The 20176-nt window shown below is 51.2% G+C and overlaps 1 protein-coding gene across 1 annotated transcript; it reads right to left on the bottom strand.

Moving 5' to 3' along the window:
* Window positions 1-7998: 7998 nt before the first annotated feature.
* Window positions 7999-19963, bottom strand: cldn15a (claudin 15a). Its single transcript, XM_069919759.1, has 5 exons — window positions 19155-19963; window positions 14280-14444; window positions 12378-12459; window positions 11369-11476; window positions 7999-9161 (listed from the first exon to the last, which is right to left on the bottom strand). The coding sequence occupies exons 1-5, from the start codon at window positions 19366-19368 to the stop codon at window positions 9050-9052; spliced, it is 681 nt and encodes a 226-aa protein (XP_069775860.1). The 5' UTR covers window positions 19369-19963; the 3' UTR covers window positions 7999-9049.
* Window positions 19964-20176: the final 213 nt, after the last annotated feature.

Below are 20176 nucleotides of genomic sequence, written 5' to 3'. Positions count from 1 at the left end.
GTGTTGACTCATTTAAACCTGGCTGCTGAGACAACACCGCCCGAGGTGCAGGGAGCTGGTGCAACAGGCAGGGGGTGGGGGAGGTGTTGAGCAGCATCTGTGGGGAGAAGGGTGTGTGTACAAGGAAGTGCCCTCGACACCTGAATCTTCTCCCTCCAGCACGGAGACCAAACCTGGCCTCAAATGAAGCACGGAAGTCCGCAGACGCTGTGATAAGACCACGTGACTTTGGGGCAGGAATAGACCATTCAGCCCATCGAGTCTGTCCTGCCATTCACTCATGAGCTGATCCATTTCCCCACCCAGCCCCTCTGCCCGCCCTTCTCCCCATAACCTTCAATCCCCCAGGCTAATCGAGAACCTGTCAATCTCCACCTCAAACACACCTAGTGACCTGGCCTCCACCACCGCCCGTGGCAGCAAATTCCAGATTCACCAGCTGTTTCTCTGCTGCCCACTCCTGCGGGTTCACACTAGCGAGAGCCATGCCTTTACACTGGCTCTGGCAACGCTGCCATTTTCGACCTGGAGGAATTTGGGAGAGGTCACCAAAGACTCTCGCAAATTTCTCCAGGTGGACGGCAGAAAGGATTCTGGCCGGTGGCATCACTGCCTGGTACAGAGGCATCAACTCTCAGGGCAAGAATAAACTCCAGAGGGCTGTGAACCCGGCCCGGACATCACAGACACCAACCTCATTCCATCAAGGATGTCTACATGAGGCGGTGTCTTAAGAAAGCAGCCTCCATCCTCAAGGACCCACCACCACCCAGGCCAGGTCCTCTTCACTCTGCTACCATCGGGAAAGAGGTCCAGGAGCCCAAAGAAAAGCACTCAGCGGCACAATGGGCAATCCAGCAAGTTAACTCGACCATGTACCGAGTGGAAGAGCCATGTCACGTTACAGTGAAAGATTGGGAGGTGCAGGGCGAGGGCACTGTCGTGGGGCTCATTCAGGGGCATGACAGCTGTGCAGAGATCGATTTAAAAATACCGAACATCTCTCACGCTCAGATGCTTCTGGACACTACAGAAAGTAACGCCCAACATGGGGCTCAAACCCCCAACCCTGAGATTAAGAGTCTCATGCTCGACCGAATGAGCTAGCCAGATTGTGAGGGGAAATGCTCTACTTGCTCCTACTCTCAGCCACACTCAGTGCAGGGATGGGAAAGGATTAATCTCCCTTCCACTCTCTCACCCACCAACCCAAGACCAACGGGTCCCAGCACACACTCCCTGCACACTCACTCCCTGCACACTCACTCCCTACACACTCACACCCTACACACTCACTCCCTACACACTCACTCACTACACACTCACTCACTATGCCCTCACTCCCTACACACTCACTCACTACACACTCACTCACTACACACTCACTCACTACACACTCACTCCCTACACATTCACTCTCTACACACTCACTCCCTACACACTCACTCATTACACACTCACTCACTATACCCTCACTCCCTACACTCACTCCCTACACACTCACTCCCTACACATTCACTCACTACACACTCACTCACTATACCCTCACTCCCTACACTCACTCCCTACACACTCACTCCCTACACACTCACTCCCTACACATTCACTCCCTACACACTCACTCCCTACATACTCACTCACTACACCCTGACTTCCTACACCCTCACTCCCTACACACTCACTCCCTACACACTCACTCCCTACACACTCACTCCCTACACACTCACTCACTACACCCTCACTTCCTACACACTCCCTACACACTCACTCACCACACCCTCACTCCCTACACACTCACTCCCAAAACCAATGGTCTTCAACCTTTCTCTTCCCACTCACATCCCATCAATGCTCTGTGTTTAGTAAGGGGTTGCTTAAAGTAGGATGTGAGTGGAAAGAAAAAGGTTGAGAACCACTGTTTTAGTTGTCCCTCATTGGCTCGTAATGTACACCAAAGGAAATGGGTCAATGACAGTTTTTCTCAAGCAAAATATTTCAGTAACAATTGGGTCTCGAGCAGTGATTCTCAACCTTCCCTTCCCACGGACATCCCACCTTAAGCAACTCCTTACTAATCACAGAAAACCGATGGACTAGGGATGACTTAGAGTGGGATATGAGTGGAAAGAAAAAGGCTGAGAACCGCTCGTAGAGCGTGCGTGAGGTCTGACCCCATCCACTGAGGATGGCTCAGCTGCTCCACCTGCTGGCCGTAATTCTTCCTGCTTCGCTGCTTTGCCACACCTTGCAGATACCCCTGCCCTCCTCTCTGCAGCAGTGACGCCCTCTTGGATTGGAGGTGCAGGTGGATAGGGAGATGGGGAGGGGGGTGGAGAGAGACACACATACACATACTCTCACACGCACACATACACACGCGCACTCATACACACACACACACACACACACACAGGCACACACCCACATGCGCGCACACAGGCACACACACTCATGCCCACACACACACACACACTCATGCCCACACACTCTCACACACACACACACTCATGTCCACACACACACACACACACACTCATGCCCACACACTCTCACACACACACACTCATTCCCACACACTCACACACACACACACTCATGCCCACACACTCATACCCACACACTCACACACACTCATGCCCACACACACACACACACATGCACATACACATGCACACACACAGACACACACACTCATGCCCACACACTCACACACACACACACACACACTCATGCCCACACACTCATACCCACGCACTCACACACACTCATGCCCACACACTCACACACACACATGCACATACACATGCACACACACAGACACACACACTCATGCCCACACACTCACACACACACAGACACACACACTCATGCCCACACACTCATACCCACGCACTCACACACACTCATGCCCACACACTCACGCACACACACACTCATACCCACACACAGACTCACACACACTCATACCCACACACACACACCCACATGCACACACACAGGCACACACACTCATGCCCACACACACACACTCATTCCCACACACACACACACTCATGCCCACACACTCTCACACACACACACACTCATGTCCACACACACACACACTCATTCCCACACACTCACACACACTCATGCCCACACACTCACACACACACATACACACACACACACACACACACACATGCACACGCACACACAATCACAGAGGCAGGATGTATTGCAGTGATGACAACCACAGGCTACCTTTGGCCTGTCAGATCAGCATGTGCATGTATGAATGTATGACCGTGCACCACAGTCCAAAGAATCGCTGTTTCTTCCTATTCTATACGTACAGTCGGAATGAATTTGAATTAATGCCAACATTGCCCTTTATAGGTAAATTCTGGAATTATCCTGGACCAGCTAATTCCAGTTCACCGGCAGCCGATTCTGGGGTTATCCTTCAGGAGCTCACTCTGGGACCACTGTTCGGTAAGTGGTGGACTGTGCTCAAGCCTTGCAGAGACTACTTCAGAACTGGATGGGCCCCACTGACCCGCCCCGCTTATTCCATCAAGGCATCAAACTCCATGGGTTAAGGGCAGGCACCTTCCAGGGGCTCGACTTCAGGCCTCATTGGTCACAAATTTTCCAAACGCAAGGAAATTATGCTTCATTCCACTGGAATTTAGAAGATGGGGAATAGCACGATAGCGCCACGATAAACCGCATCGGCAACCTGTCTTCGAATCCGGCACTGTCTCTCAGGAGTCTGTACGTTCTCCCTGTGACCTGCGTGGGTTTCCTCCCACCCTTGACAGACGTATGGGATTTGAGGAGACGTCATCGAAGACTCTCGTAAACTTCTACAGGTGGATCGCTGGTGTCATCACTGGTACAGAGGTGCCAACTCTCAGGACAAGAATAAACTCCAGAGGGTGGTTAACTCGGCCTGCGGAATCACAGGCCCCAGACTCCACTCCGTCGAGGACATGTAGGAAATGGTGTCTTAAAAAAGCATTCTCTATCCTCAAGGACCCCCCATCACCCAGGCCATGCCCTCTTCACTCTGCTACCATCAGGGAGGAGGTGCAGGAGCCCGAAGACGAGCACAAGGACAGCTTCTTCCCCTCTGCCTGAACAGACAATGATCCCAGGACACGGCCTCATTCTGACTTTTCAGGCACTATTTTTATTTAGGTTGGTTTATATGAATGTTCGCCCTGTGAAGATGCTGCGAAACAATTAGAAATTAAATCAGCCTTCATGACTCATTCAAGACAATAAATTCTGATTCTGTTACCATGCTGTGCATCTCAATGTAAAAATTAGATCAGCCCTCAGGCCACAGATTGCAAACGGCCCTGTTGATAAGCATGTTACTGGCTCGTTGCACCAAGTACAAGCCCACCAAAAAATTATCAGTGTGAACTTTAACAGTGAGATTTGTGATTTATAGTGCTGGGTGCAGTTATTAATTAGATTGCAGCTTTATTGATTTGTTCAGTTGGACAGAGTTCAAGGTCGGAAATCAGGGAAAGTTTTGGAAACTTTTCTGCCACAGTTTGACCATGGCTTCAGATGAAAAGACGGATTTAATCAGTCCATGTGTGTGGGATATATCTGAGGACCCCCACCACACCCCCACCTCGGGATTTTATGGTCAGAAGGGTCCAGCAGGAAACTACCGTGGTGATTACTGGAAAATTATCAATTAAGCAGCATTTATTGATGAGTTGGCTCAACGGCTGGAACAATGATACAGTGTAATGAGCTTCAATATTAATTACTTTCACTGCAGAATACAGTCAACTGATAAACACAGTGTGCCATAACACAACGTCTCTGAGCATTGGTATTAGAAGCATGACACAGGCCCTTTGGCCCAGCTGCTCATTGCCGAACTTTATCCACTGAGTCCCACTGACCTGCACCCAGACCAAATCCCTTCAAACCACTCCCACCCACAGCACCTGTCTAATAAATGTCAAAATTGGACCAGCATTCACCAATTCAGCTCATTCCACACTCCCACCACTCTCTGCATGAAGAAGTCGTCTCCCCCCCCCCCCCCCCGTAATGCTCCCCTTTCACGCCCTCTAGTTCTTGCCTCACCCTCCCAGTCTTCTGGCAATGTCGAGGATGTCATCATCAGACCCTGGGGATTTGTCCACATTAACCCGTTAATTAACACATTAACCCATTAATTTGTCTACATTAACCACAATTCCTCCTGTTCCACCATCGTATCCACAGTAAAAACTGACAGGAAACGTTCATTCAAAGTCCCCTCGTCCCCCAACTTCTCTCCCGCAAGGACGGCCACGTTCATCTTGAATCAGACCAATCCTTAGATTTTAAACATTTAGACAACCCTGGTACGTTTTGGAGGGTGAGAGGAAACAGGAGCCCCTGGGTGTAGAGCGCATCTCAAGAACCAAAGACTTGTTGATCCAAACCAAGGCTTTTATTAACTAAAAGACTGGAGCGTATCACAAGTAGGTCGACCAGTGCAGAATGACCTCATCTAGCTAGGAGCAATCCTTTAAATCCTGCCAGTAGGTGTGGCTACGGTCTCAAACAATCACAGTCATCCTACACTACAATCTGTACATATACACATTGGTGATAGAATCTGTACTATCACACCGGGGAAAACCCACACAGACACTGGGGAGAACATATCAATTCCTAACAGATGGTGTGGGATTCGAACCCCATTGTTGCCGCTGTATTAGCGGCAAGCTAACCAGTCCGGCCTTCTCTCCTCCGCCACCACACGCCCAGGGAATCTTTTGGGATTATCCTAGCCGCCAGCTCCAGCTCATGCCCTCTTGTAGACTCTGAGCAGAGCTAGGCCATTCAGCCCATCACATCTGCTCTGCCCATACTGTTGTGGCTGATTTATTATCCTTTTCAACCCCATTCTCCCCGTAACCCTCAACTCCTTCTAGATGAAGAACATTTCTACCGTAGTATTAAATATTCCCATTGACTTCATGGCCTCCACACCCGTCCATGGCCACAAATACCACAGATTCTCCTCCCTCTAGATGAAGAAATCCCTCATTTTCCCAATCCCCCCTCCCATCAATGTGATCGACCGGGATCGTTGTCTGAAGAGGGCGCGCAAAATCATTGAGGACCCCTCCCACCCCACACACGGCATCTTTCAGCTGCTCCTGTCAGGGAAGAAATCCAGGAGGATCAGAGCCAGCACCACTAGGATGAGGAACAGCTTCTTCCCACGGGCGGTGAGAACACTGAACGACCAAAGGAACTGCCCACACTGACCCTCCGAGACCCTCGTATTCATGAACCAATATTTATTTATTTGAATGAGGTGAATACTTGTCCTGTCTGTGTACTGCTTGTCAGTGTGTTATGTCTGGGTGTGTGTCTGCGTGTTCTGCTCCGAGGACCAGAGAACTCTTTGTCGGATTGTACTTGTACAATCGAACAACAATAAACGTGACTTGACATCCCCCTTGAGCATCTCCTGTCGCACTCTCTGAAACAATCACTTGTTCAGGATGTTTAAATCTGACCCTAGCCCTTCTACTGGCGTCATGAGGGGGTTGCGGTGGGGGGGGGAAACGGACACCAAAATGACACCAAATGAAAATTGTTGTGCAGTTTCAGCAGAAATTTGTTTGTTTTTATAAAAATATCCCTGTAGTTAGTTACAACGAAAACATTACTCGTAAGCCCAGCTGACAGGCATCAATACCCCTACAAGGTCATTTATTTAGATGAATATTGGAAATATTGGAATATTTCATATTCCAAACTGTGGACCCGAAGCCGGGCTTACACAGGTCGAAAAGTGGGAGTCAGGCTTGGGTTCAACAATCCACAAGCGGTGCTGGTCAAACTTGTGTTGGGACAGTGTGGTAGGTGTCATTAATGCCAGGTACAGGTCGGTGCGATACAACATCCTGTATCAGCTGTACCTCACACCACAAAAATCTCAACAATCCCAAACAAAAATCTCAGAAATGTGCTTCAGGTGTAGAGACTGGAACCTTTGTCCACTCCACCTAGCTGTGTGCAAAGGTGAGACCCTTCTTGGAGGGCCTGGGGGACATTCTTGAAAAGAATTACCAAGGTGGATTCTCCACAGATTCTGGAATTGTACCTTTTGGGAAACATTATGGACGTGAGTTTTAAACTCCAGATACCAAATTCAATTTGTCAAGAACGCCTTGTTGGTCACCAGGAAATGTATCATCATCACATGCAAGTCCAACTTCCAACTAAATATTAATTATTAATATTAACTATGGAGATGCAGTTGCATTCCCCTGGAGAAAATCGTGTACAATTTAAGGAGGAAACGTAACACATTCATTCGAGTGAGCCAGGCTTATCTGCAATTCAGAGGTACATGGATATAATTCACCCCTTCGGAACGAGATGAAACAACCTGCCCTGGCAGGGAAATGATTAGGGGTCAAATAAATGGGACGTGGGCCAGACGACGGGTGGCCACTCCCTTCTTTGACCCTGACCCCCTTTTTATTTAAGTACCTGGGGTCGTCAACCACACCAGGATTTGTGTTTTGTGTATAACTTTATTCTCAGTTGTATTTGGGGTTTGGGGGAGAAGGGAGGGGAAAACTGACTTTTGTGTGTTATCCATAACTGTCGTAAGAAAGTTAATTGTTGTCTGAAAATCGAGAATAAAATTCCCTACGAGGCTAAAACTCAATACTCATTTACTTTTTGAACCTTCTAACGTGCTCCGACAGAGCCATCGTTATGACCCAATGACAACGATGCTTTGAATCATGTGGTTCCGTGTCCACACGCCCATCAGCAAGCGCTGTTGTTTTTGTTGCTGCCGGTGTTTTTACAGTCGCTGCTTTTGTCAAATGTTCTGGGGTTTTAGCTACAATATTGTGATTGTGAACCGAGTTCAGTAACTTTATTGAGAATTATGTAGGAATTAAAGGAAAAGATTTTTCATTTTAACCCCATGAAACGATGTAAATATAAATACACTGAGGCCGTGCATTTGATACTGTAATTTAAAAGTGTACTTTTAATTTTTCCAGTTGTTTATCTCACAACTATCACCGTTACATTCAGTGATCTCTGGAAATTACAATTGACCAGTAACGTTGGTACCAAAACTATTACTAAGTATTCTGGATGGTCTGGTACCGGACGAGGTCCCGGGGGTAGGTGTGACACCAACCCTAGTGATGCCACTAAGCCCTCCCCACCAACCCCCTGTTCTTCTCTCTATCCCTTGTCAACCAGAGAACTCCAAACCTCATGCTGATTCAGTGGTCTTCTGCCACGGGGAGGGATCAGAAGCGGCTGAGAGAGCCAGGACTGGGGGAGGGGGTTACAGGGAGTGGATGGAGCAGGGGAGTGGAGGAGAGTGGGGGATGAGGATCGGGGGAGAGGTGAGGGAGCCAGGACTGGGGGAGGGAGTTATGGGGTGCAGGGGAGAGTGTGAGGTGAGGGAGCCAGGACTAGAGGAAGGGGTTATGGGGAGTGAGAGGAAAGTGTGGGGTGAGGGAGCCAGGACCAGGGGAAGGGGTTATGGGGAGTGAGGGGAGAGTGGAGAATGAGGAGCAGGATGGGTTATGGGGAGTGGAGGGTGAGGAGTGGGAGGTGAGGAGTGGGGGTGAGGGAGCCAGGACTTGGGGGAGGGGGTTATGGGGAGCAGGGGGTGAGGAGTGGGATGAGGGAGCCAGGACCGAGGGGAGCCAGAGGTGGGTGAAGCTTGCATGGTGGCTAGGACACCTCCCCCCTCACGCAGTCTGCCCCACCCACCCACCCACTCCCAACTGCATGGGAACATTCACCACAGGAAGTCTTTAGTGTGGAAATGGTTTTATTAATCCTTTAATCACCATCCACCTTCCCCCCCCCTCCCCCACCACCCCGTCACACAGAGACTGATCACACCGATCTGATCAAAGGGCGGGCAGCAGACTGACCACCTTGAGTGTGGTGGGAACAGAGAGAGAGTCGCACCAGAGAGAGGGTCGTACCAGTTCCCAACAGCCAGTCCTGTTTACGGATGCCAAGTTTGCAGAGACACCCTGACCTCTCAGACATAGGCATTCTTGCCGAAGTTACTGCAGTGATCCACCTGGGAGGAGTAGTTCTTGGTCACCGGCACCAACGAGGTCCGAGGGGTTCTGTATGCGTACGTGTATTCCCTGTGAGGAGTAAGGAGGCAAGTGAATACAGCTCTGTGTCTGTGGTGCTTGCCCAGAGAAAGCAATGGTACCCATGGATCCACGGAGAGGACCCTCCAGGGGAAAGATGGGTCTGTGGAGGAGGGAGGCAGAGGGATCTGTGGAGGGGGGAGACGGTGGAACCCATGGCGAGGTGAAGCCGTGTCAGAGAGAGACAGTTTTACAGCAGGGATACAGGCCCTTCGGCCCAACCCCTCAATACTGACCAGCCTATCTGAGCCAGGCGTGGCCCACACCCCAACGTGCTGGAGAAACTCAGCAGACCACAGGAAGTGAAGGGTTACCAATGTTTCAGGCCTTGGCCCCTCGACAAGGCAATGTAATTTTCTGTCTGGGCACTCTCCAACCGAACAACACTAACATGGACGTTTCCAGGTTCTACTCGCCCACTCCCCATTCTTCCCCCCCCCCCTTCTCCAGCTCTCCATCTCCTTTCCTCCATTTACAGATCCACCCCCCCCTTCCCCCTGTTTGCTGCTGGTGCCCTCCCCCCTCCCTTATCCCCCTGTTTCCCCCTGCCTGTGGGTCTGTTCCCCTTCCCCTCTCCCCCCACCACTTTGTTCAGGCGCCTGCCCACATTTTGCCCCAAGCCCAAACCATCGGTTCTGCACCTTTATCTTTGCAGTACAGAGGACCCTGTTTGACCTGTCGAGTTTCTCCAGCATCAGGTTCTTCCTTTCTGAATGTAGGGAGATTTTGTCCCTGATGTGGCGTTACTTTCACTGGCAAGTGAGCCCCTGGTTTTTAAACAACAGCCTGACCTCAACCCCTCTCCAATCCCCTCAACCGTTGCTGCCAGGGGTGAAATTCCCACCCCCACCAACACTGACCTTGCTCATCACCATAGTGACCAGCCCATGCCCCCACCTTGGATGCTCAACCAGTGGTCAGTATCGACGCTTGGAGCCGTCTTGGTCTCCGGGGTCCCAGACGTGCTCCTACGGCCAGGACCATAAACACTGAGCACTAGAGGATCTCACTGGAAACCACAATGGAAGGCCATATTCGATCAAGGTTTCTGCCATTTAATCATGAACTGATCCATTTCCCCACTCAGCCCCACTGCCTGACCTTCTCCCTATAATCTCTGATGCCCTGGCTAATCAAGAACCTATCAATCTCTGCCTTAAATACAGCCAATAACCCGACCTCCTCATCCACCTGAGGCAACAAATTCCAGATTCACCAGAAAAATTCCTCCGTATCTCTGTTCTAACCAGATGTCCTTCAATCCTGAAGTTGTGCCCTCTTGTCCTAGACTCTCCCACCATGGGGAACAACCTTTCGACATCAACTCTGTCCATGCTAGGGCCCAAGATATTGGTTATATCCCAACATGTCTGGCTGAATTTCTCCAGTGTATTGCCCTAAAATCACATCATCTGTCGACTTTCCTGTTTACTGAGATTGTTGAGTTCGAAGTCAAGGGGCAGGATGGAGCATTGTGTTCAGTTCTGGTCACCTCATTACAGGAAGGATGGGGAAGCTGGGGAGAGGGGGCAGAGGAGATTCACCAGAACGTTGCCTAGATTAGGAAAGAAGTCTTACAAGGGAAGATGAGCAGAGCTGGGACTTTTCTCTTTGGAGCGTAAAAGGATGAGAGGAGACTTATCAGAGTTCGACAAGATTCTGAGAGGCAGAGATATGGTGGACGGCCAGCGCCTGTTTCCCAAGGCGGGAACAGCAAACACCAGAGGACGTCTGTACAAAGTGAAGGGAGGGAAGTTTAGGGGAGACGTCAGGGGGAAGTACTTTTTAATGCAGAGAGTTGTGGGGTCTGGAATGCCTTGCCAGGGGGGTGGGAAGGCTGGAATATTGGGGGCATTTAGACAGGCATGTGGATGGTGTTAAGGGTGTGAGGGAGGATTTTGTTTTTTTTAGGTAAATATAGGTCAGCATGACATCGCGGGCCGAAGGGCCTGAACTGTGATGTTATGTTCGATGTTGTCTGCCTGGAGTAGGGGATTGGGGACATGGCCAAGTTTTGGGGCATTGTCAGAGAATAAGGGGTGACTGTGTGCAGCGGGTTAGTCTCATGGGAGGGGTGTAGCAGTACTGTGGCCCTGGTGTCGGAAGAGATGACGAGGTCCAAGGCATGGGGGCAAGGGGTCTCCGTTGGGACGTCAGTAGGGACACGAGAGTTGAAGGGTCTCCCTGCCGACACTTACCCAGTGACACCGGAGGCTCGTTTACAAGTGAGGCAGAGGCAGATCCCCCCAATTATCTGCAGGGAGCCCCCAGCCCAGCCGATGTAGAGTCCTGGTCCCAATTCATACCTGGACCCGGGAGAAGAAGGGTTACCACAGTTACCAGCATCACTCCCACAATGTCCCCCTCCCTTCTCTCCCAGTCCTGACCAGGGGGGCAGAAGGACCGCCCCTAAACCCCCCTCCAAAGAAACATGTTGCATGACTAAACTGTGCAAATGTAAATGGCAACATCTTCTTAGAGTCATGTGGGGGGGTGAAAAAGGGGGTTGGGAGAAGAGTGGGGAGAGGGGGTGGTGAGAGGAGGGTCATAAGGTGACAGAGGGGATTGAGGGAATTGAGGTGGATGAGAATGGGTTGAGGGGGGAGCAAGGTCAATGGGGAGCAGGGGGTTGAGGGGGAGTGGGGTTGATGGGAGAGCAGTGTCAGGTCATTGGGGGAGCAGGGAGTTGAAGGGGAGTAGGGTAGATGGGGGCAGGGATTGATGGGGAGTGGGGGGTTGAGGGGGACTGGGGTAGATGGGGTAGTGGGGCATTGAGAGGGAGTGGGGGTTGAGGTGGTCAGGTTGAGTTTGGGATGAGGGAGAAAGTGAGTTGAGGGGGTTGCAGACAAGGAAGTCGAAGGGTCGGGGAAGAGGGGGAGAAGGAGAGGGAAGGTGGTCACGGGAGCGGGAAAGAGAGGGAGAGGGGAGGGGGAGAGGGAGAGAAGGGAAGGGGAGATGGGGAGGGGAGGAAGGAGTGAAAAGAGAAGGGGAGTCATGGGAGGGAGGAGAAGGGTGAGAAGGGAGGAGTAGGGAGGAGGGGTCACATGCAGAGGGGGAGAAATGGAGGGGGATGGGGAGAGGGAGGGGGATTTATGGGGAGTGGGGAGAGGGGGAGAAAGTCAGAGGAGTGAGGGTTGAGGGGAGAGGGAGAATACACGACAGGAAAACCCCAGCGAGGGGGAAAGCACTGACCAACCCACAACTCACTTGGTTCCCGAGTAGAGGGGGTCGTAGAACTGCCGGGTGATGTTGAAGGCATACCACGAGACCGGAACCATCGCACATAGGGCTGTAGAGACAGCAATGCCTCTGAGCAAACTGCAGCTCCCGCAGCCCTCCTAGATCCTCCACTCCCCATTCCCCCTCAATGCAACTCCTCCCCTACTGTCTCCCATCCCATCCCTCCTCTCCCCTCCTCCTCCCCTCTTCAAACACCCCCTTTCTACCCCTCCCCTCCCATCCCCTGCACCCCACCCGACCCATCATCCTGTCCCAACCCCCACTCTCCCCAACCCCCACTCACCCCTCCCATTCTGCCCTCCCTCAGCCCCCCCCACCTCCCCTGGCCCTCTGACTCAGTTCAGCCCCACTTTTTCAGGGAGAGTGTAGGGGAGATTCACTAGGACAGGCAGTGGAACCCTGTGGTCCAGTTCTGAGGGGAGTGGACAGAGACCAGAGCAGGGAGGGATGTGAACTTATAGGTTATCTACTGCTGGAACTGTTCCCCATATAAGTGGTCAATGGCATCACGAAGGGGGTGTGGACCACACCAAGTGACACCATCAGAGGGAGTGACACCAAAATCTCTGGCTATAAAGTTTTTATGAAGTTTCAGCAGAAATTTATTTTTTATAAAATTATCCCTGTCATTGGTTAGAACAACAAAAACATTTTTCATCAGTCCAGCTGACACATGTCAATACACCTATGAGGCTAAAACTCAATGCTCATTTACTTTTTGTACCTTCTAACGCGCTCCATTCAGAGCCATCTTTATGACCCGATGACAACGACGCTCTGAATCATGTGGTTCCGTCCGCACGCGCCCATCAGCAAGCACTGTTGTTTTTGTTGCTGCCGATGTTTTTACAGTGGCTGCTTTTGTCAAATGTTCTGGGGTTTTAGCTACAATATTGTGGTCATTAGTGTTTGTGAACTGAGACCAGTAACATTTTGGAGAATGAAGTCATATGATACTGAAATTTAAAGGTGTAATTTTAATTTTTCCGGTTGTTTATCTCACGACTTTCGCCGTTACCTTCAGTGATCTCCGGGAATTACGATTTACCAATAACATTGGTACCAAAACTGTTACTAAGTATTCTGGATGGTCTGGTACGGGACAAGGTCCCGGGGGTGGGGGGGGAGGGGACACCATGAGTTACCATACTGGGGGACACCAACCCCAGTGACGCCACTGTCAGTGGTGAAGAGGGGATGGAGATTCAGAGGGACTTGAGATGGGTGGGTGGCTCGTTCAGTGGGGGAGAAGTTGGAACATGCTGTGGGAGAGAGCGCTGGGAGCAGGCTCACTGACAGCATTCAGACCTCACAGAAATGATGGAAGACTCAGCCGGTCGCGCAGGATCCACAAGAGATAAATCACCGACATTTCGGGCCTGAGCCCTTCCTCAAGGAGTGAGCAAAAAAATCCAGGAAATCTCAGAATGGAGACAGGGGGAGGGTTCCAGACCAACAAGAGGTGTTCATTGGCTAAGGGGAGAGGTGAGAATTGATCATGTCTGTGTGAAGGGAGAGATGACAGAGCTGGGGGGAGACGACGGTGGGGGGGGGGGGGGGAGGGGAAGAAATTGGGTGGGTGGGGTTAAACAAAAACCAGAGAAGTCAACATTAATGGCATCCGGTGGAATATGAGGGAATTTGCGGGTCTGCCAGTACATGGACAGACAGGCCAGCAAGGGAATGAGCCGGGGAATTGAAATGGATGGCCATTGCGGCAGACGGAGGCGAGGTGCTCCTCTGGAAGCATTCAAGAAGTGTCCAGATCCCCCTGCACCTGAACGTCCAGGCCGTGCGCCGGGACTAAGACAGAGGTAATGGGGCAGAATGGCCTCTATGACTATCTCTACCCACGCCCCAACCACACACCTGCCACAATAAATAGTGCCCCTCCCGCGGAGGCAACTTTTGCCTTTTCATCGGGATCTGCTCTCTGCAGTTGGAAACATTGCATGCCAAAGATACTGACAACGACAGCAAAAAGGCCCAGAACGATGGAGATGATCATCAGAGCCTGCGAGACACGGACATAATCTAAGGAGAAGGAACACAGAACATTGAACATTACAGCATGGTACAGGCCCTTCGGCCCACAATGTCGTGACAACCCATATATTCCATTAAAAAAAACTAAACTCTCCCTACCTCATAACCCTCTGTTTTATTTCCATCCATGTGCCTGTTTAAGAGTCTCTTAAATGCCCCCATTGTGCCAGCCTCCACCCACCACCATTCCAGGCACCCACAACTCTCTGTGTAAAAAAACTTACCCCTGTCATCTCCCCTAAACCTCCCTCCCTTCACTCTGTATAGACACCCTCTGGTGTTTGCTGATCCCCCTGGGATACAGGTGCTGGCCATCCACCCTACCTATGCCTCTCAGAATCTTGCAGACCTCTAAGTTTTTTCTTATCCTTCTACACTCCAAAGAGAAAAGTCGCTAACCTTGCCTCATAAGACATTTCCCAATCCTGGTGAATCTCCTCTGCCCCCTCTGCACAGCTTCCACATCCTTCCTGTAATGAGGTGACCAGCTCTAAACACAATCCTCTACGTGTGGTTTCACCAGAGATGTGTGGAGCTGCAACATGACCTCACAAAGAGGAGAAGTCTCTGGAAAATGTGTGAAATTACAAACCCCAGTCCTGTGCACCCAATTAGCACTTTACTACAGATTCCCACTGTCCTATCAAGCTACAGCCAAGCAGATCCCCATTAAATCAGAAGACCAGCATCCAATCAATCTTTAGTGAGATACCTCGTAAAGTGTTCGATGAATCCACACAAAATCAAATCAGAAATGTTATGAACTCTTAGTCAGGGAGGGAGGATTGATGAATGACCTTTGAGACCCAACATCCAATCAATGTTCAGGCCTGAGGGACATGTAGGAAGGGTATAGACTCGCATTACAGACACAGTTAAGATGTTTAAAGGAGATACAATATCTGGACCAGGGTTTGTTGGTGAGCAAGAGCTCAGATGGGGAACCATGATAGTTATGGAGATGGGGAACCATGATGGTTATGGAGATGGGAAACCACCATGGTTATGGTGTTGGGTTTGGAATGGGAAACCATCACAGTTACAGTGTTGGATTTGGGATGGGGAAACCATGGTTATGGTGTTGGGTTCGGGATGGGGAACCACGGTTACGGTGATGGGTTCAAGATTGGGAACCATGTTACGGTGATGGGTTTGGGATGGGGAACCATGGTTATGGTGATGGGTTTAGGATGGGAAGCCACGGTAACAGTGATGGGTTCGAGATGGGGAACCACAGATACAGTGATGGGGAGAGAGTGTTCAGGATGAGGAACTACGGTTACGGTGATGGGGAGAGGATGTTCCGGATGGGGAACCACAGTTACAGTGCTGGGCTCGGGATGAGGAACCACAGTTATGGTGACAGGGAGAGGGTGTTTGGGATGGGGAACCATGGTTATGGTGACGGGTTCGGGATGGGGAACCACAGTTACGGTGACAGGGAGAGGGTGTTCTGATGGAGAAACAGTTGTTCCCCTTCTGCCCAGTTCAGGAATATATCTCTAAGTGATGTGATGCTCCAATATCAGACCCCAACTCTGTCCTCACTTCATTGTGTGGAATAAACTGACTTTATTTGAGTGGATAATTGTTTCAGAGGATCATCAATCCTCACCAACTGCAATCTGAGGGCTGAGGATTTATCAGAGCAAAGCAGGTAAGACCATACATAAAACTGAGACCAATGCAATCCTCACTGGTCCCCGACCAGTGGGGACCCTCAGTGAAACCCCTGACAAGTGCAGACCCCAACCAGTGTGGACCCTCAGTGAGACCTCTGACCAATAGTGAGACCCCTGACCAATACAGATTCTCAGTGAGACCCCTGACCAGTGGGGACCCTCAGTGAAAACCCTGACCAGTGCAGACCCTCAGAAAACCCCTGAACAATATGGACCCTCAGTGAGACCCCTGACCAGTGCAGATCCTCAGTGAGACCCCTGACCAGTGTGGACCCTCAGTGAGACCCTGACCATTATGGACCCTCAGTGAGACCACTGACCAATACGGACCCTCAGTGAGAACACTGACCAGTGCAGACCCTCAGTAAAACCCTATCAATATGGACCCTTAGTGAGACCCCTGACCAGTGCGGACCCTCAATGAGACCCCTGACCAGTGTGGACCCTCAATGAGACCCCTGACCAGTGTGGACCCTCAGTGAGACCCTGACCAATATGTACCCTCAGTAAGACCATTGACCAATACGAGCCCTCAGTGAGACCACTGACCAGTGCAGACCCTCAGTAAAACCCTGATCAATATGGACCCTTAGTAAGACCCCTGACCAATGCGGACCCTCAGTGAGACCCTTGACTAATAAGGACCCTCAGTGAGACCCCTGACCAATGCAGACCCTCAGTGAGACCCCTGACTAGTGTGGACACTCAGAAAGACCCCTAAGAAGTGCGGACCCTCAGTGAGACCCCTGTCCAGTGTGGACCGTTAGTAAGATCCCTGAGCAGTGCAGACCCAGTAAGGGGGAGGCAAATGAACCATTCTGAGACCACACACATCACACAATCCCCGGGCAATTTCCCCGTTCCGACCCCACACTCAGATCAAGGCATTGGCAGAGGAGGGGAAGTCTCACAAATACCTGCCCTGGGCTGGAGGGGTTAAGCTGGCAATAGTTCCCCATTCTCTGAAGATTTATTTTCCTTTTTTTAATAACTTTATGAAAAGCATAAAGGAACTTGGATGTCAACACTGCTCTCCATGTCCAGGACTGGCTGTGGTCCCTCCAATGCCCACCAACCACAAAGGGCTTCAGGGAACCACCAAGCTCTTCCTTCCTTCTTCCGGGACCCCCAGGAACGAGCAGGAGCGAGGCACTCATGTCCATATACCAATGAGGAGGTTCACAAACAAACCTTCCAACCCCTACTTGTTCATTCAAAGAGCACGGGTCCAGAGATGAGGGGGTTGGCCTACAAGGAGAGATTGAGATGGCCCTCACTGAAATTTATAAGAGATGGGATCTTATAGAAACATATAAATAGGGTCGGTTACAAGGGGGACGTCCGCAGGCATTGCCCTCTACAAACGGTCACGGCCACTGCTCGCCGTCCTGCCCTTCCTGCCACTGGCGTTCATCAAGCATCACGAGCATCTAGCTCGACGCTCGCCAGTGACTTTTCACGCACCCCCGACGACAAATGATGCTTAACGCCATTCAGCCAGCCCCTCTCGACACCTACCTCCTCGGGGGCGGATGATGGTAACACCACCCCCCCCCCACCTCCACTGAGCAAGTTTATGAGCTTTGCACTGTGCCCCCCCTGCCCCAATGCACTAATGTCCCCCACTAATATTCGTTCTGGCACCGACACAGCACATAAAATTATGAAAGGCACAGACAAGGTAAAGATTGTTAAGTTGTTCCCATGGGTGGGGGAGACCAAAATGAGGGAACATAATCTCAAGATCCAGGGGTGTAGTTTAGGATGGAGATGAGGAGGAACTACTTTTCCCAGTTGGTGGGGAACCTGTGAAATTTGTTGCCCATTGAAGCAGTGGAGGCGACCTCAGTAAATATATTTAAGACCAAGTTGGGTAGATTTTTACACAGTCGGGGAATTGAAGGCTATGGGGGAAAAGGCAGGTGGGTGGAAATGAGCCGATCATCAGATCAGGACATATGCAGTGAAGGGGTGGGGCAGAAGGTGGATAGAATGGTGAAGATAACTTTTGGTAAAATGGCCTTTATAAATCAAAGCATAGAATATAGGAGTTGAGAAGTGATGTTGAGACTTTTCAAGGCATTGGTGAGGCAGCCAAATTTGGAATATTTTGTGCAGTTCCGGTCCCCAAATTATAGGAAGGATATCAATAAGATAGAGAGGGTGCAGAGAAGATTGACTAAAATGTTGCCTGGATTGCAGTATCTAGAATACGGAGAAAGATCGAGTAGACTGGGTTTTTATTCATTGGGGCTTAGAAGGTTGAGGGGGGATTTGATAGAGGTGTTTAAAATTATGGGGGGATAGATAGAGTAGATGTGAATAGGCTCTTCCCCTTGAGGGGAGGGGAGATTCAAACAAGAGGTCATGAGTTAAGAGTGAAGGAGGCAAAAGTTTAGAAGTAACATGAGGGGGAACTTCTTCACTCAGAGAGTGGTGGCTGAGTGGAATGACCTTCCGGAAGAGGTGGTTGGAGTAGGGTCAATTTGGTCATTTAAGGAAAGGTTGGATAGGTTGGAGGGTTAAGGGCAAAGTGCAGGTAAATGGGACGAGAAGAGATCACTTAGATCAGTACGGACTACAGGGGCCGAGATGGCCTGTTTCCATACTGTAATTGTTCTATGGTTATATATAATTGAATGGTGCTACAGACTCGATGGGCTGAATGGCCAGCTCCTGCTCCAGTTTCTGATGTTTCCTCCCATTCTTCAAATTGTGTGGGAGTTGTAGGTTCATTGGTGAATTTGTGGGGCAGGGGCTTGTGAGTTGGTTTCCTGCTGTCTGTCAAAATTTAATTTAAAAACAACTGAACTCATCCCCACAGAACCACAACAACCAACTCAACACCAACACAACCCCCACCCCAACACCTCCACCCCCCACCCCCAACACCACCTCATCTCCCTTCACACAACCTCAACCCCATCGCAACCTAGATGTTGTGAGTGTGTTCCCTGCACCCCTTGTTAACTTTCCCCCCTCTCCCGGAAGCGACCCCCCCCCCCCTCCACCGTACCTGAGAGCCCGAACAGGGTGAGGAAGTGGCGACAGTTGAAGACGCCGGTGGAGTCACTGGCGCAACTTTTCCACAGGTTCTCGTAGATGGTGGACGTGGTGATCACGCTGCCGTCCAGGGTGGACACCTTCCACTCCTCGTTGGCCAGACACACGGCAACAAGCACCCAGCCCAGCAGCCCGAGCCCCAGACCTGCCGCGTCCCCGCCGGGCATCGGGCTCGCTGACGCCGGACCCACTCGGGGAGCCGGACCCGGGCTGGTTCACACCCGGGCGGTCGGGTGCCGGACCTGGGCGATTGGTGACCCGGACCCGGGCTGGTACAGACCCGACCTGGTTCGGACCCGGGCGGTAGGTGACCCGGACCCGGGCTGGTTCAGACGCGACTTGGTTCGGACCAGGCGATGGGGTGCCTGACCCGACCTGATTCGGACCCGGGTGATCGGGAGTCGGGCGCGGGCTGGTTCGGACCCGGGCGGGATGGGAAGGAGGATTTATAGTTCGCGCCCTGTCCTCAGCTCTGGGACTGGGTCAACGGGACATGCAGCCAGTTTTAAATTGCAACGAAAGGGCGGGGTGCTGAGAGCAAAGGGGAGGGTTTGTGGAAGGGACAGCGGGTCAGGGAACGTTCCCCCCCCCCCCCCCAGTCCAGTTTGGGAGACAGCGCCAGGTCCCCGGGGTCTGGGTGCAGAGGGCGGAGCGCCTGCAGACGGGGGTCCCGTGCAGGACCCAGTGGCTCCGGAAAGAAGTAACGGAGAACCTGGAGCCTTGCCACGGTCTGGCCACACTTTCACTCCCTCCCGACGCTGCGCGACCTGCTGAGTTACTCCAGCTTCTGTGCTGTTCGGTTGAGGTCAAAACACAGAAATATTGCAGGGATTCAGCAGGAGTGGCCAGGAGATATTACACGGGACCAGGAAGATTTTCCTCCCTGAACACAGGGATCATGAAACTCGCATTATAATTTCCCAATTAGGAACTGTAGTTTAAATGTAACACATTTTTGTGATTTCCTGTCGTATG

This window comes from Narcine bancroftii, chromosome 2, assembly GCF_036971445.1.
Source record: "Narcine bancroftii isolate sNarBan1 chromosome 2, sNarBan1.hap1, whole genome shotgun sequence".
NCBI lineage: Eukaryota > Metazoa > Chordata > Chondrichthyes > Torpediniformes > Narcinidae > Narcine > Narcine bancroftii.
This window is presented reverse-complemented; position numbering and strand designations above follow the sequence as displayed.

What these genes read in the sequence shown, in the direction of transcription:
- cldn15a (XM_069919759.1), bottom strand. Translation starts at nt 19,368, where the DNA reads ATGCCCGGCGGGGACGCGGCAGGTCTGGGGCTCGGGCTGCTGGGCTGG. An exon ending in CACCCTGTTCGGGCTCTCAG is followed by an intron (nt 14,445 to 19,154) that starts GTACGGTGGAGG and finishes CCTTCTCCTTAG; the next exon opens with ATTATGTCCGTGTCTCGCAG. An exon ending in GGCACTATTTATTGTGGCAG is followed by an intron (nt 12,460 to 14,279) that starts GTGTGTGGTTGG and finishes CTGTCTCTACAG; the next exon opens with CCCTATGTGCGATGGTTCCG.